The sequence below is a fragment of the Triturus cristatus genome, chromosome 4_2, assembly GCF_964204655.1.
Source record: "Triturus cristatus chromosome 4_2, aTriCri1.1, whole genome shotgun sequence".
NCBI lineage: Eukaryota > Metazoa > Chordata > Amphibia > Caudata > Salamandridae > Triturus > Triturus cristatus.
In genome coordinates, this window is record NC_140586.1 from 362,622,130 (window position 1) to 362,637,805 (window position 15,676).

General features: G+C 48.8%; 1 protein-coding gene across 9 annotated transcripts in view; it reads right to left on the reverse strand.

Moving 5' to 3' along the window:
- The window catches only part of TDRD5 (tudor domain containing 5), a 1,318,580-nt gene that overhangs the window by 639,445 nt on the left and 663,459 nt on the right, over positions 1–15,676 (reverse strand). For all 9 annotated transcript variants that reach the window (XM_085601794.1, XM_085601799.1, XM_085601798.1 and 6 more), the window contains exon 8: positions 13,514–13,665. In XM_085601794.1, coding sequence (XP_085457920.1) covers positions 13,514–13,665 — 152 coding nt within the window. The remainder of the gene's footprint in view (positions 1–13,513; positions 13,666–15,676) is intronic.

The following is a 15,676-nucleotide window of genomic DNA, read 5'->3' on the forward strand; positions in this document are numbered from 1 at the left end:
TCGATCCTCATGGTTTTTTAAGTCCGGTCAGTCTTTTTGATACATAGAGTCGCCATGCGTCACTACGCGATGGCTAACTATATATTGGCTGAGCCAAACCTGGGCATGCTTGGTATTAAACATGTTGGAATCATACCCAAACACTGTTACCGGCGTTGGAGGTAGGATTCCATGCACTGGGGGGCTCCTCCAGGAAGCTCCCGATAACAGCCTTCGGGGTCTGCCAGCAAACCTGTGCTGCTGCCAACCCCAGACACGATTCTGCCCTCCTGCTGCTGAGCTGAGCTCGAGTAGGGGAAGGTAGAACAATAGGTATCCTGTCACAGGGAGGTGTCACAACCTCAAAGACAGGACTTGGTGTATAGGGCTGGGGTAGGGGCGCTTGCCAGCGCCTCCAGACTGCTTTGAAAGGCACATTTGGTGCCCTTCTTTAATATTCCAGTTTGAGCCAGTCCAGGGAGCCCTTGGCTCCCGCTATGGCACATAACTTGACAAGGAACATGGGAGTATCCTCCCCTCTGTCCAGCCTCTCTTCTGCGAGGGACCCCTGAATCGTTCCAACCCTTTTCCTAGGGCACTTAAGAGCTTAGCTGTGGGTGGCTCTTCAGATTCATCGTGGGACAAGATTCGAACCCGAAACCACTTCAACTTCGATCGTCTGGGCACCTTCGTTGGACTTCGCCTGGAACCGAGACTACACCAAGGAAGACTCCTGCTGCTCCTGGTCTTGCTGTTCTGCAACTCGTCTTCGTCGCCCGTGCCAGTGCTTCTTCCATCTTCCTCTCCAGGCCTGTGGGCATCAAGGACACCGGAAGTAATCTCCCTTCGAATGAAGGAGTCACTCCCCTGCATCTGCAGGCACTTCAACGAAGCCGATCGGTCTGCTGCTCCTGACGTCCCACAGACTTGGAAAGGCTCAGCAACACAGGTGGTGGTTCTGCAACTCTCTCGAGGCCTGAATCGTCTTCTCGGCAAGTGTGAGGCCAGTATCCTTCATCGGAACCGCTGAAACAGAACCCCTGTGCACTGCGTCGTCGGTCCTCTTTGGCTTCAGTGGGCTCCCCTGCTTCCTCGGGGACTGCTCTGACTCTCCTGCAATTGGTGAGTCCCTTGGACCTTGCTGATTCCAACGTTGCTCCTTTATCATTTACCATGTCTGTTGCTGCTGCTAAGGCATGTTGGTGCTCCCACCGGAAACCGGCCCCCTGGTTTTCGACTTCCAACGTGAGACAGCTTGTGAAGGGGTCCTGGTCTTCGACAGCGTGGCCTGGTCCTCACAGCTACAGCAACAAGGTCACTGTCATCACTCTTGCATCTTCCGACATCGGTGGTCATTGCTCTTCTGTGCCTCCTGGTCACCTCCAAATGGCATAGACTCTGTCCCCTCTGCTTGCAGGTTCTCCTCTTCAAGAATCCTTGGCTTCCACCTGACTCTTTCACCTTCTTCGCCAGCGGCATCTTTCCTGAAGTCCTCCATTGTGGTCTACGGCGGTTTCCGATGTCACTTCGCACCTATGAGCCAAGCTTTCCTGGTGTAGGTATCCTGGTTCCTGGGGTATCCACGGATGGGGTTACTCTCCAACCTTCTGTCTTCCACTGGGTTTCTTCAGGGTCCACTAGGAAGGGACCTTCTTCTTTAAAACTGCAACCGTGACTTTCCCATTGACTTATATTGAGTACACGGCTGTGTTTCCACTCTACACACAGCCTCCGTGGGGTTCCTGGGTACTACTGGTTACTACTACTTACTTAGTTCTGAGTCTCCTGGTCCAAGTCCCAACTTGGTGGCATTTTGCATTCCACTTCTTTAGTATATGGTCTGTTCTCCCCTTGGAGACCACTGTGTATAGTGATTACTTGCTAATGAAGTAATCTTGTATATTTGTGTTGTTATCTCTGGGAAGGAGATAACCCAATGTGTTAGTGAGTGTTGTGTAATAAATTGACCTATTTTTATAACTACACTGTGTGGTTCTCTTTCATTTAACCTACACTACATGATTATACCTGGTAAAACAAGCAGCTTAACACTCCTTCTGGACTAAGCCTGAAGACTGCTCTCCACAACTACCAGTTAGAGAGCTTTCTATGGTGGTTTAAGACCACTAAAATCACCATAAGGGTTGTCTGAATTAGTGCAAGGTGCTTCACTTAGATAAATGTGCACCATATATAAGCTCTGGGGTTTTAGGTTTAAACTTATAATAACTGATAAAACCCCACTGAAAGAGAAATAGCCCTCACCAGTGAAAACATATAAACACTGAAAAAACACCTGCACAACCCCAAACTAAATAACATTCAAAGAAAGGAAAAAGAGTGAAAGAGTCATTTTTTTCTTCCAGAAGGGGCCAATCAATACAATGTAACTTTGTTATACAAGCTAGCAGTAAATAAGACTCGGCTAACATTATTCTGCTTGAGTTTTGTTGTGTAGGGATGCCAATAAAATATTGTTTCTTCTTCCTTTCGCTTTTTTCAGTTTTATGGTCTTTGGTCTAAAGATGCAGGGTTCAAAAGCATGTTTAGGTCTCGTTTAATTATTTTATTAACTTAGAGAATCAGGAAATATCAAAATCATATTTGATATTTTGACTGTGTTTGATTTTTTCACTGATAAAATGGCTGGTTTCATAAGAATCTTTCCTAATATGTGTCATCACATTTACCCACAGAGAATGGGTAAAAACCCTTAATACATCAGCCCACAGTTTCTAGTGGGTCAGTATTGATAGTAGGTGAATTGCCAACACCCCAGGCTTTAAACATTCAATGCAAGATATAGTGACAAGTAAATGTATAAAGAGCGCTATCACCAAGCATCTGGGATAGTGGTGAAAACATGACACCAGACTTTTGGAAAACATGGAACGCAGTATCACTTGGAATGCTGTGCAAAAAAGGTTCTTTCCGAGTTTCACAAAGATTGCAGTGATATTGTTTGTATTTGCAGTGATTCAGCTACGTATAAAAAAGTTGTGTGATGACCTGTCAAAATTGATACCCGAGCTGAAGTGATTCCCTTTAGGAGATTCTTGCCACTTGTTAGATGGTATGCTGAAAGCATCTTTACAATCTTCAGAATTAATGAGGGATGCTATTGACTTTTTTTTTTTTATTTTTTTTTAAAGAATTTTATTGAACAATAAATCAATTACAAGCATGGGCCTACAACCGCCAGGGCCGGCCGCTAGATTCAGAAAGGATCATGCAGTTGTTAAGGCAATAGTCGGCTCCCGGGGCCCAGCCCCGTACATGGCTCCGGATAGTCCTAGGGAAGCAGGATACATAGGATTAACATAAATAACAAATAAAAACAAAAGGCGAGGCATAAGGGCAAAAAGTGTGGGTCAGGCTACATCCGGGGGACTCTACTTCAGACCTTCAAGTAGCTATCAAGAGGAAGGAGTACTGATGGGTCGGGGGGGGGTCACGGGAGAGGAACGTCTATATTCGGTTGTTCCAAAAATCGCAAGGAACCATCAAGGGTCAGGGGGACAAAGCAATATCAGTGTCCACTAGGGGGGGGAGTACAGATACCCCCACGATACGCGTTCCATTGCCCCCAGATTCTACCCCATGCCCCCGGTTTACCACGAGCCACATACACAGTCTTCTCCCTGAACATGCACCAGTCCATGTTCTCCTTCCATACGGACACGGTGGGAGGCCGCTGGGAACCCCAAAGCTGCGCTATATCTCTCTTGGCAATCATGTTCCCCAGGGCCGCCCACCGAGTCTGAGCCGCGTTATAATCATTGGGCTCCCACACATTCAGGACACAGCGACGCACCTCCGGCAGAAGCGCCACCCCGGTGACCCGGCCCATGACCACATGAACCCGGCGCCAGTATTCCGCCACCTCGCGGCACTCCCAAAGGATATGGAGAAAGGTGGCACTGAGCCCACATCCCCGCTTACAGAGCCCGTCTTCAGAAAATCCCATCGAGACCAAACGGGGACCCGTCACATACACCCGGTGGAGAATCTTTAGCTGGACCAGGCGGAGACGGGCTGGAATGGCCACTTCCTTGGGGGACGACAGTGCGGACTGCCAGTCCTCGTCGTCCAGTTCCACCCCATCCCCTGTCCACGCCTCCCGAAGGCGCACCAAGAGGTCAGCCCGATTATTGATAAGTTTTTTATAAATTAAAGAGATAGTACTGTCGGGGACATGACCATCGAGTATGCGGTCCTCGAGAGGCGAAGAAGCCGGGATCTTGGTCCCCTCCCCAAAAACCGAGAGCAGGGCATGCCGAACCTGGGCGTAGCGAAAGAACTCCCTTCCCGTAAGTTCGTATTCGCTCTGGAGCGCCGCGAATGTTTTAACCGCACCCTTAATCCATAAGTCTCCCACTCTACTAATACCAATCGTGTCCCAACGGTCAAACCCCTTCGTTGTCCAGAGGCTTCCCAGTCGGTCGGAGGCAAACAGAGGAGTAGCACACGTTAATCGCTCGCTCCAGCCCATGGCTACATTGGCCGCCTTCCAGGTCCGCACCGCAATCTTAGTAGGGCCCGTAAGGGTCCGTCCAGCCGATCTGGAGTAAAGTGCCCTGTTATAGTTTCCGCCGGGAAGCAGGAATTTATCCATCCCATACGCCGGATTCAAGCCAGGCGCATACGTGGCATGGTTAATGGCCGATAGCTGTGAGGCCCAATAATACCTGCGAATGTCGGGAAGCGCGATGCCCCCGTCGTACCAGGGGAGAGTGAGCTTTGCCAGAGCGATACGCGCCCGTCCGTCCCACACCAGTCTCCTCTGCAGGCTCTCCACCTCCCGAAAGTAGGACACAGGAATGACATCGAAGGAGTTCTGAAGTGCATAGAGGAATCTGGGAAGGGACAGCATTTTAAACAGCGCTGCCCGACCCAGTGGGGACAAGGGCAGCTTACACCACCGAGCCGTGTCCTCCCTCAAACGCCGAAGTGGAAGCAGGAGATTCTGCTCATAGCGAGCCACCGGGTCCAACGAGACGTATATCCCCAGGTATTTGAAGCCGGACAGAGATAATTGGATCGGGAGCCGCGGCGGCAAGAGAGGAGGGTCACCGGAGATAGGATAGACACAGGATTTAGACCAGTTGATCGTTAGACCCGAATTTCTCCCAAAGGAAGTCAGAACATCAAAGAGGACATTAAGCGACCGCCGCGGCGAGGTGAGATACAGGAGAATATCGTCCGCATACAACGAGACCCGATCCTCGAAGCCCGGGGCCCACCGGATCCCTCTGATCGAGGGCTCCCAGCGGAGCCAAGCAGCGAGCGGCTCCAGGGCAAGAGCAAAGAGCAGAGGGGACAACGGGCACCCCTGCCTCGTACCCCTACCGAGAGCGAAGGGCCGAGAGACCCGCCCATTAACCACCACCTGAGCCATGGGTCCCGTGTAAAGAAGCTTCACCCAGCCAAGAAATCCTTCCCCAAAGCCGAATTTGGTCAAGACAGCCCAGAGGAATGGCCACTCGATGGTGTCAAAGGCCATCGTGGTGTCTAAAGAAACCAGAACGGCTGGTTCGGAGAGGTACTCCGCCCTGGCGAGGGCGCCGTGAAGACGCCGCAAGTTAAGAGCGGTGTTACGATGAGGGATGAAGCCGCATTGATCAGGATGAATCAGATCGCAGATGACGCTCAACAAACGATTGGCAAGGACTTTAGCCAGGATTTTAGGCTCTGCGTTTAGCAGTGAAATAGGCCTGTAGGAGGCACAGCGGTCTCGTGGCTTACCGTCCTTGGGGATCACGACTATCGTAGCCAGACGCTGGTCGTCAGGAAGGGAACCTGCCTCAAGGGACTCTTGAAACATACGACGGAGGAAGGGCGCGAGTTTATCCGGGCGCAACTTATATAATTCAATAGGCAGACCGTTGGGACCCATCGCCTTGCCCGGACGAAGGGACCGAATCGCAGTTGCTATTTCATCTACAGACAAGGGAGCGTCCAGATGCTTACGGTCGTCGACGGACAGGCAAGGCAAAGCAATATCCCTAAGCAGAAGGCGAGAGTCTTCTTCATCCCTATCAGTCACCGGGGAGTACACGGCCCGGAGGTGGTCAGCGAAACATTCCACAATCTCACCAGGCTCAGTCACACACACTCCATCCGAGACACGCAGCTCCGGGACCACACGATTAACTCTCTCCTTCTTATCCAGCCACGCAATCAACTTTCCCGCCTTGTCCCCGGCATCATACAATCGACCCTGCTGCTCCCTATACATCGTTTTGGCAGCGTCAGTGACAAGAGACCTGTATTCAAACTGTTTCAGGCTGAGGGCATGTAGCCCGTCCGGAGTGACACCAGTCTCCAAGGCCGCCTCCAGCCCCGAGATGTCAGTCTCCAGCTTCACCACTGCCTCACTCTTGAGCTTCTTAGCCACCACTATCTGGGAGAGGGCGTGTCCGCGGATTACGGTTTTAAAGGCTTCCCACAGGGACATTGCGGACGACACCGACCCCTCGTTTTCAAGGAAGTATTGGTCCATAGCCTTAACCAGGCTGTCGCGAGTCGTAGGGTCTCGCAGGTACCACGGGTTAATGGGAGCGATCCGCCCTGCAGACCGCGACTCAGTGTCAAAGAGCAGCCACAGCGGGGAATGGTCGGAGATACCCCGCGCCAGGTGCCTAACCTCTCGAATCCGACCAGTCTGCGCCGCGGGCATAAGGAAATAGTCTAACCTAGAAAGACTCCCATGCGCCCCAGAGTGAAAGGTGTACTGACATTGGGTCGGATGCATTAATCTCCAACTATCTACCAGGCCGAAGGTCTCCAACAGTCCACCAAGCCACGCCTGGGCAGCGGGGAGGGCCCTGGGTGGGTGACGATCCAGGTCACCCGAAACCACCGAATTAAAGTCCCCGCCCATAAGCAAAAGACTATCCGGAAGTTCAAGCAGCATTCGACCCAGGTCCGCGAAGGTGGAGTTCTGGAGGCCCGGGGGGACGTAAACTGAGACCAGGGAAAGGGGCTGCCCCTCCCACCTCCCAGTCAGACACACATAGCGCCCTCTGTCATCCGAGACTACCCTAGTGATATCCAACGGAAGTGAGGATCGCAGGAGAATGCCCACCCCCCTGGAACCAGTTGTGAAACCAGAATGGGCCACGAGGCGGTATCCCCCCCTGTTCATTGCATGACAAACATTACCAACCAGATGCGTCTCCTGGATAAACACCACGTCAGGAGTCAGACGACGCAAATACTGCAGTACTACACCCCGTTTGATACGGTCTCCCAACCCATTGACGTTCCATGACATCAGTCTCAACCCGTCCCCCCCCATCCCCTCCAATAGATCAAAGGCCCCCCAGTCAGTAGCACAGTTCCCGAATCTGGACAAAAATCAATACCTCGCCCTGCAAACAAAAAACACACAGCAAAACAACCCCTCCTTCCCCCCAACCCCCCCCAAATCCAACTCCCCCCACCCTGCACCCCTGCGGGCCGAAAAACCCCCCCAACTTGCAGTGTGCCTGTCGCCCTACTAACCCCATTCTACGAAAAGACCCCGGAGGAGGAAAGGGACCCGTCCCCGCCCGCCCCCCACACAGGTCCTAGTGAGACAAAATAAACAAAAGAAGTAAGACCCAGCTGAACAGTGCAAAATGGCAAAATCAAGGACCAAAAGTCACTCCAAAGGGGACCCGTCACCTTCGGCGCCTGCAGAGGGCCCGGGACGGCCACCTCTATCCGGCAGCGAGTCCAGCCAGTCACTCACGGCCACAGGAGAGTCAAAAAAGGCAGTCCGATCCTCATGTTCCACTCGGAGTTTTGCAGGGTAGAGCATAGAGTACTTGAGGCCCAGTTCACGGAGACGACGCTTCACCCCCTGGAATCCCATCCGCTGTTTCTGGACAAGTTGGGTAAAGTCCGGATAAAAGTTAATGGATGAGTTCTCATGACGAACCGGGCCGTGGACCCGTGAGGCCTGCAGAATCGCATCTCGGTCTCTATAGTGGAACAGTTTGGCCACGATAGGCCTCGGGGGGGCCCCCGGCCATGGCCGACCGCCCGGAACTCGATGGGCCCGCTCCACGGCAAAGAACTTACTTAGGCCTGCAGGGGTCAACTGTTGGAGGATGAGTTCCTCGACCAGGAGGTCAACCGGGCGGTTGTCGGAGGACTCCGGTACGCCTATGACACGGATGTTGTTGCGTCGGGTCCGTCCCTCGAAGTCCTCCAGCCGCCGGGCCATCTGATCGTTGACCGCCTTGATGTCACCCAGCGCAGCTTGCAGGTCCGACACATCCGCACCAAGGGTGGAGGTCCGCGCATCAAGAGCCCGAACCCTCTCGTTAGTTTTAGAGAGATCTGCCCGAATTAAGGTGACATCGATTGCCACCGTGTCGATTTTACGGGCCAGGGCCTCGTATTGCGTGGCGATGGTTTCCCTGATGCCATCAATGGCGCCCATGATGTCCTGCAGGGAAAGCTCTGGAGAGACGGTCGTGCCACCACCGGCGGCGTCCGGGGGGGGGGGCCGGTCGCTCCAGGGGACCCTCTGCCCTGAGTGTAGCGGTCCATGTTGTTGGCCTGGACCGGTCCCCCGCGGAGGGAGGCCTTAGTCTTACGCCCCTCGGGGCCCCCCTTGCCCCCCATGTGGTCACGGACACCGAAGGGGACCGCCGATCAAGAGTCGTAGGGGCAACGGCACCGCAGACCAGCGCCTCACCAGAGACCACAATATAGCGGTGCGGGGGGACCCAAGGCGATGGGCACACTAGTGGCAGGTGGAGACATAGCCTCGCGCAGAGGCCAAGGAAACACCCCGCCACATCAAGTGCGTTCGCCGGCCAGCCCCCTGAAGTCCGAAAGTGAAACCGAAAGTGGTAGAGCGGCCACTGGCACCGCACTGCAGCCGCTGTTGTTCAATTACGACACGGCTCCACGGAACACCTTCGTCCCGGGCACCTCCGTCGGGTGGGTCCCAAAAGTTCGAACAACGACAACTCAGGATTCCCAGGTCCGATTCGAGTTCTGAAAAGAGATACGTGCTCAGCCGGTCTTCATCTGCCAGATTCCATAAACCACATCAGGATATTCTCAGGATAAATTCCGAGGAGCAGCAAGGGTCCGGGGAGCCCTGTGCTCACGCGACCATCTGGGATGCGCGCTAGGCTCCTCCTCCCTGCTATTGACTTTTTAATCTATTCTGGTGCACTGTTTTCTTATGTGCAGGAACTAAAACGCAAATATTTATCATTTCGTGCTTTGTGTGGCATCAAAGAAAGAGTCACCCCAAATGTCTCCTTTAGCTGATGGTTCTCAGTCGAATGGGCTAGGAATGCTATAATATCCATGTGGCAACCGTTTGCAGAATTTTTGGTGAGTGATGATGCCAAAGGCAAGAAATGTGAGGATCTTTGGTGGCATATTGATAGTGATGTGAAAAAAGTACACTCTATTGCATTATTAGATTTTTACAGGAAAACATAACTGCTGTAGTGGACATAATAAAAAAACTAGAGTCTGAAAAAATCCTTGTCTGCCAAGTGTTCAGCATAATTGGTGTAGATGTGAAACATCTCCTTGAGAGTAGGCTGGGTGACTCCTTTAGTGACTTTGGCACTGCAACATTTTCCATGTTAGAGTGCTTGCCACTTGGTAAGCAAAGCAATGTTGAGCAATTCAGGAACGTTTATTTTACTATGTATGAGAAATGGCTTGCAATGATGCATAGAAATGTCCCTTCACCACCAATGGCATTTATAGTCAATGAAACCTCACTGTGGTACTCTGTGCAAATTCTGGATCCCTTCAGTAAAGGGGAATTTCCTCCGTAGTTTCAAAAGTGCTGCTTCATTTTTGACTGCTTCAATAACTCTGAGTGCATAAGCGCTCAGCTCAATGCAAATGTTGTAGAACCTGCCCTGAGAATCGCAATCTTCAAGTTCACCAGTATTGACATGGAAAGCTGTCAGTCGCCAGAGTTAACAATTTGTGTACTGGCTGTTTTGGCATTGCCCTTCTCAAGTGCCAATGTTCAGAGGGCCTTTTCACAGAAGGTTACATGGGAAGGAATGGGCGAGCGCACATGGCCAAAGACTCACTTAAGAAGTATTGTATGGTGTACTAAAATAAGTTTAATTTGCAAAAATCTATTTGGACCTCATATACACTAAACGTGCACTGTCTATATACCATGTTCTATCAGTGCAGAAAGCAAGCAATATTAAAAGCAAAACGTTCCATAAACACAGAAAAAACACTTTTTCAGTTTTTTTAAGTGGCGCAAAAATGTGTAACCACTGATGACTGTTTTTTTAAGGTATTGAAATCACTTGAAAACACTGAAAAAAACCCCACCAGAATTTACCAGAAATAGAAACTGAAAACAGGAAAGCCTAACCATATACTAAGCCAGCCTACTACAGCAGTTTTTTGTAAATTGCAGGGTGCCTAGCGATGTTGCTAGGTATGTATCTTTCTTAATTGCCTGGAGGGCCTCATCAATGTGTTGACCAAACAGGGATTCACCATCATAAGGCATATCATTGATTTTTGTTTGCACTTCCTGGCAGAAAGAAGTCGCTTTTAACCATCCCTGGTGTCTTAATACTGTCGCCCCTGCTAATTGGCGGAAACCTGTAGACGAAACATCTACTGCACAATCAATTATTTCAGCTGAACTCCTTTCTCCCTCTTGAAGGATCATCTTAGCTTCTGCTTTCGAATCCTCAAGCAAAAGATAAATAAATGGTGAAATGTCTGACCACATCTGGCAGTCATATCGACCCAAGATTGCGAGGAAGTTTGCTGCCCTAACTGGGGTCGCTGCCATATTGGAAATTATTTTACCAATGGTGTTGAGTTGTCTCCCATCTCTATCCAGAGGAGCAGACAGAGGTGAAGCGGTATTCCTGGCACGGCGCTGAGCTGCCTAAGATATTATAGAATCCGGTTTTGGCTGACCGGTGAGGCAGGCAGGAGAGTTGTCGGGTACCTTGTATTTCTTTTCCAGCTTTTGTAGAACAGCTGGAATGGGGGCCGGGGGTTTTCATTACTTTAAGGCCTTCCTCCCATATTAATCTACTATGGGAATTGAACAAACTTGTCTCTTAGTCTGTTCTTTAAAATCATATAAAAAACAGTCAGACTGCTTAGTGACCATGGGAGTTCAAATCTCTTTGCTGCCCTTTCCATTAGAGTATGAAACCCCTCTATATCTTCGACTGGAGGTGGAGTTGTTGAAGATGGCGTTTGGATCTGGTAATCGTACCATTCATTGGGGAGGGACACTTCCTCAAGTTCTACTACTTCTCTCTCATCGCCAGTAGTTTGACAATCCTCTACATTTGGTTGAGGAGATGTTGGCAGGGAAGCTACAGGTATTGTCGGACTAGGCGACCTTACAATCAGAGACCATCTAGGAATCGGGGTTTGGGGAATTGAGGCAGGCGGTTCTGAGGATGGGAATCTGTGATAGTAATCCTCTACCATATGTTGCACATTTGAAACTAGAGAAGCAGGCACTTGAATAGCAGGTTTCTTCTGCCTATACTGTTGGGCAGGATCGTGATCCATATAGTAATAATATTGATCATCATAATCCTCCTGGCATTTGATATGAAGGTCGGAAGGACAGTACGCCACACCAAACATGCCCTCACTATCTGAACATTCGTCCTCTTCATAATCAAAAAGTTCCTCCGGAGGGCTAAGGGATACTTTACTTGGAGAAGTATGCACAGGTAATATTATTTCCTGGAAGATCTTCGGTTAGACTGAGACACTGATGAAATAAAAGTAGTCTCCTTGACTTTTTGTAACTCTGTTGACGTTAATGTAGATGGATTATGTTGTCCAGTCAAAAGTATCACCCAATGACAATACAACCGCCGACAAAATAACTGTTGACGGAGCACCCGCCGAAGAAACGTCCACCGAGTCTTGGGCATTGTTGATTTTGTCGCCGTTGATGACCATAGTTGCAGCTCTGCTGCCATTGATATTGTCATCGACGACGATAGACTCTTGCGCTTGAGGGGCGTCAACGACTAACGGCGATGGGCGAACCATCGACGAGTCCTCTCACGAAGGGCATACCACCGATGAGGACACATCAGTCGACATTGGCGGTTTGTATGTTTTCGTCGACCTTTTCTTTAACAAAGTGACCATCAACTAAGCAAGTCTCACCTTCACAGATACTAAGGTTGACGGATCAGCTTAGACGGCGGAGATGAAAAAGTCGATGTCCTCGTAGTTGTCGTGACGACGGAGGCCACCGCCAACGAGGGCATTGACGATTTAGTCTACGAGATATCTGTCTTTAGTTTTTGAGGTATAAAATCGTCTCTGGTAGAGATTTTGAAGTCGTTTTAACTTTAGTGGTGGCAGCAGAAAGTGTAGAAGGCACTGAATGCCCATTATGAGATGAAGACTTCTTCCTAGAGGTGGAAGGTTTGTCATCAGCCTTGGAGGAAAGGTGCTGCTTTTTTACCACCTTAGGGGGCTTAGGAGACAAAAGCTCTGCATCATCTGCTCTCTTTTTAGAGGGAATAGTCTTGAGAGGGGTGTCACTGTCATTGTCAGACAGAGGGTGTATCTTGGTTTTTAACTTCTGTAACCACAGAAGAAGTCTGCCCTTCCTATCTCTCAAAGTCTGCTGTGAGAAAGTATTAAACATTTTACAATCTCTCACCTGGTGGTCAGGGTGAAGGCAGTTAATGCACTTCTTGTAAGGATCATCCGAATTAAGTCTCAGCTTACCACAAGAATCACAATGTCTAAAAAGAGATCTTTTAGTTGTAGACATGTTGAGGAGCTGAAGTAAAGCTGAAATCACGCGGTTTTGAAGTAAAAAGATTTGTGTCAAGTAGGCAGAGCTCAAGGAGACTCCCTTCACACGACACGCGCAATAAAATCTAAGAGCCTGCAGCCTCTGTGGTGAGGGTTCTAAAGAGTGCTGTCGCCTAAATGGCTGGGCTTTGGGCCCGTTATAAAGACTAGGACAAGCTATTAAAGTGAATGTTTTTTCTCCATTAACTTCAATGTTAAGGTAATTATTTACTGCTTTATATGTACCGTGGGACTCCCACTTCGGCGACTGGGAATGATTCAAGCACGTGAATCTATGAAAGATCCAATGCTGGAGAACCACACAATTACAACACCCAAATTGTTATGGTTACAACAGCTGTAAATCAAGGAGAAGACTAGTTTCAGAATAGGTGGCAAAGTTTTACAAAAAAACTACTGAATTCTGATAACGAGATACAAGGCAATATTATTCTGGAATTTATGTTGGCATGATCAACTTTGAATTACAGATAGTTTCATTTGTGACACTTAAAGGTTATTTGCACTTTTAAAGGACTTACCTGGAACCAGTCAGAAGGTGGGTAGTAATTAAAAAATGCTGATCTATTAAATACAAGCCATGCTGCATCCTTCAAAACAGACCAACCACCTGTTCTCCGAGATCTTTGTGAGCCAGTCTGCATAGTTTGAATGACTGGTGCACCAAGGAACAACACCCTTTTATATTTCTACTATGCCCCTCTCTCATATTCACCTTACAATCATGGGTGATGATTCCAAGACTCTTTGGCACTGAATTTTCATATTCCTGAAGAGGGGAATCCCAGCGGGAAAAGTCTAGATCACGTGGCAATACTTCACGGCGCTGATCATTCTTCTGCACACCATTCCCTATTAACTTCCGATCTAATTGGGAGAAGAAGAACATTTACATGTCAAAATCCACTACATAATCTATAACAATTGGGAAATGGTTTTTTTTTTGTTTTTTTTAAATGAAGCATATGCATTCGGAAAAATTCAAGAAGGAAAAACAACTAACAATGGTTTGTACACTGGCTTTCATGTAAGCATCATGTGAGCACAGGTTATTTTCTATTACCAAACATGAAACTGCTTTGGGACCAAAGTGCTTCATTAACAGCACTCAAGCCAGAAGGCTCAACCACCCTATGCATTTTTCTCATTATTTCAGTGACGTGAGGCATTGTGGTTCAACCACCTTGTGCTTTTTTCCAATTATATCTGGGACTTGACGCAGAGGGAATAACAGGCATGCGGTTGAGAAAGAAGTGGGCAAGTTTGGGGGGATTTTGAGTGCAGATGAGAGAATGGGGAAAACCGTTCATATTCACTCTCAAGCCCACTTCCTTCATGCACAAAGGACGATTCCACAGCAAGAAACACCAAAAGGATGGCAAGTGTGAGGTCAATAAGTGACCTAATCCAATATGCTTTTCAACAAGGACTGACCAATTTGGGTATCTGCTTTAGCAACAATGTTCCAAGGAGTAACACTGGCAGAATGCATCAGCAAAAGCCAAAGAGAACCTGCAAATAATGGTGCTAAGGATGGGTCTCCAAAATTTCCTTGACACCATCTTAACATTAATCCTGTGAGCAAATAACACCTTTGCCCCAAACCTTGCCTTTGTGCAACAAGAAACATTCACTTATTTTAGTAACATACATTTTGGTGGATACTCTAACCACAGATTCCTCACCTTGTGAATACTCCCAGGCACCAGACTTGACCAGAAGATTTTTCTCAGTATTGCTCCCTCGAGGCAGCAGGTGGCATTGAGTGGCACCGGAGGCACTTATATGCGCCATCCAGGCATTTGGAAATCAGTTTCTTTCATGACTGTCCACGCCATCAGACATGGAGCTTCATATGTGATTAGATATGACAGTGTAAAGATGTCAAAAATGGGACCTTTTTGTTAGATGGATAAAAGAGCCCATTCCACAGAACGGGGAGGTGGAAGGATGGTGACGTATCTGCAGTCAGAGTATCCACCAGAAAGAGCGTTACAGAAGGTAAGTAACTTGTTCTTCTGATGGATACTTCTAACCGCAGATTCCTTACCTTGTGAATAGACACCAAAGTAGTACCTTCCTAAGTGGTGGGCCAGTGGAATGACTCAAACCAGAAAATCACGCGGAACTGACCGGGTAGAGTGCCCTTTCCGCCGGACCAGATTATCAAGGCAGTAGCGCTTCGTGAACATATGAATTGATGCCTATGTCATGGTCTGGCAGATGTATAGAAAGGGCACTCTCCGTGGCACTGCAGTGGTAGCAGCCTTGGCTCTGGTAGAATGAACCCTCAGATCCTCCAGGGGCAAATGATTGGCCAATGCGTAGCAGATCTTTATACAGAAGACTTTCCTTCTGGATGTGGTCCTCTTCTGCACTGCATAAACTTTTTTCATTCCAGTGAACCCAAGGAAGAGCTGATCGCTCACCCAATTAACCTTTGTGCAACCGATATAAAAGCTCAAAATTCTCTTGAGGTCCAAGTAATGGAGCCTCTCCTCTTTCGAGGGATGAGGTGGAGCAAAGAATGCCTGAAGGGTGATGGATAGTCCAACATGAAAAGGCATCACAACTTCCAGCAGGAATGAAGCCTTAGTCAGTAACACCAGTTTGCCCAGGAAAAGGGTGGTGCATGGTAGATGACTGGACAGAGTTTAAAGCTCACTCACGCAATGAGCTGATGTTATTGCTATAAGGAACACTGTTTTGAGAGTCAGTATACACAAAAGACAGCTGTACATCGGGTCAAATGGGGAACATGTAGGGGAAAGGAGAACCAATTTTAGGTCTTACTGTGGCCTCATTAAAGGCTTGCGTTAAAACATATGGACCAGACCTTTAAGTAAATGCATCAAAAGGTAATTTCAATAATGATCAT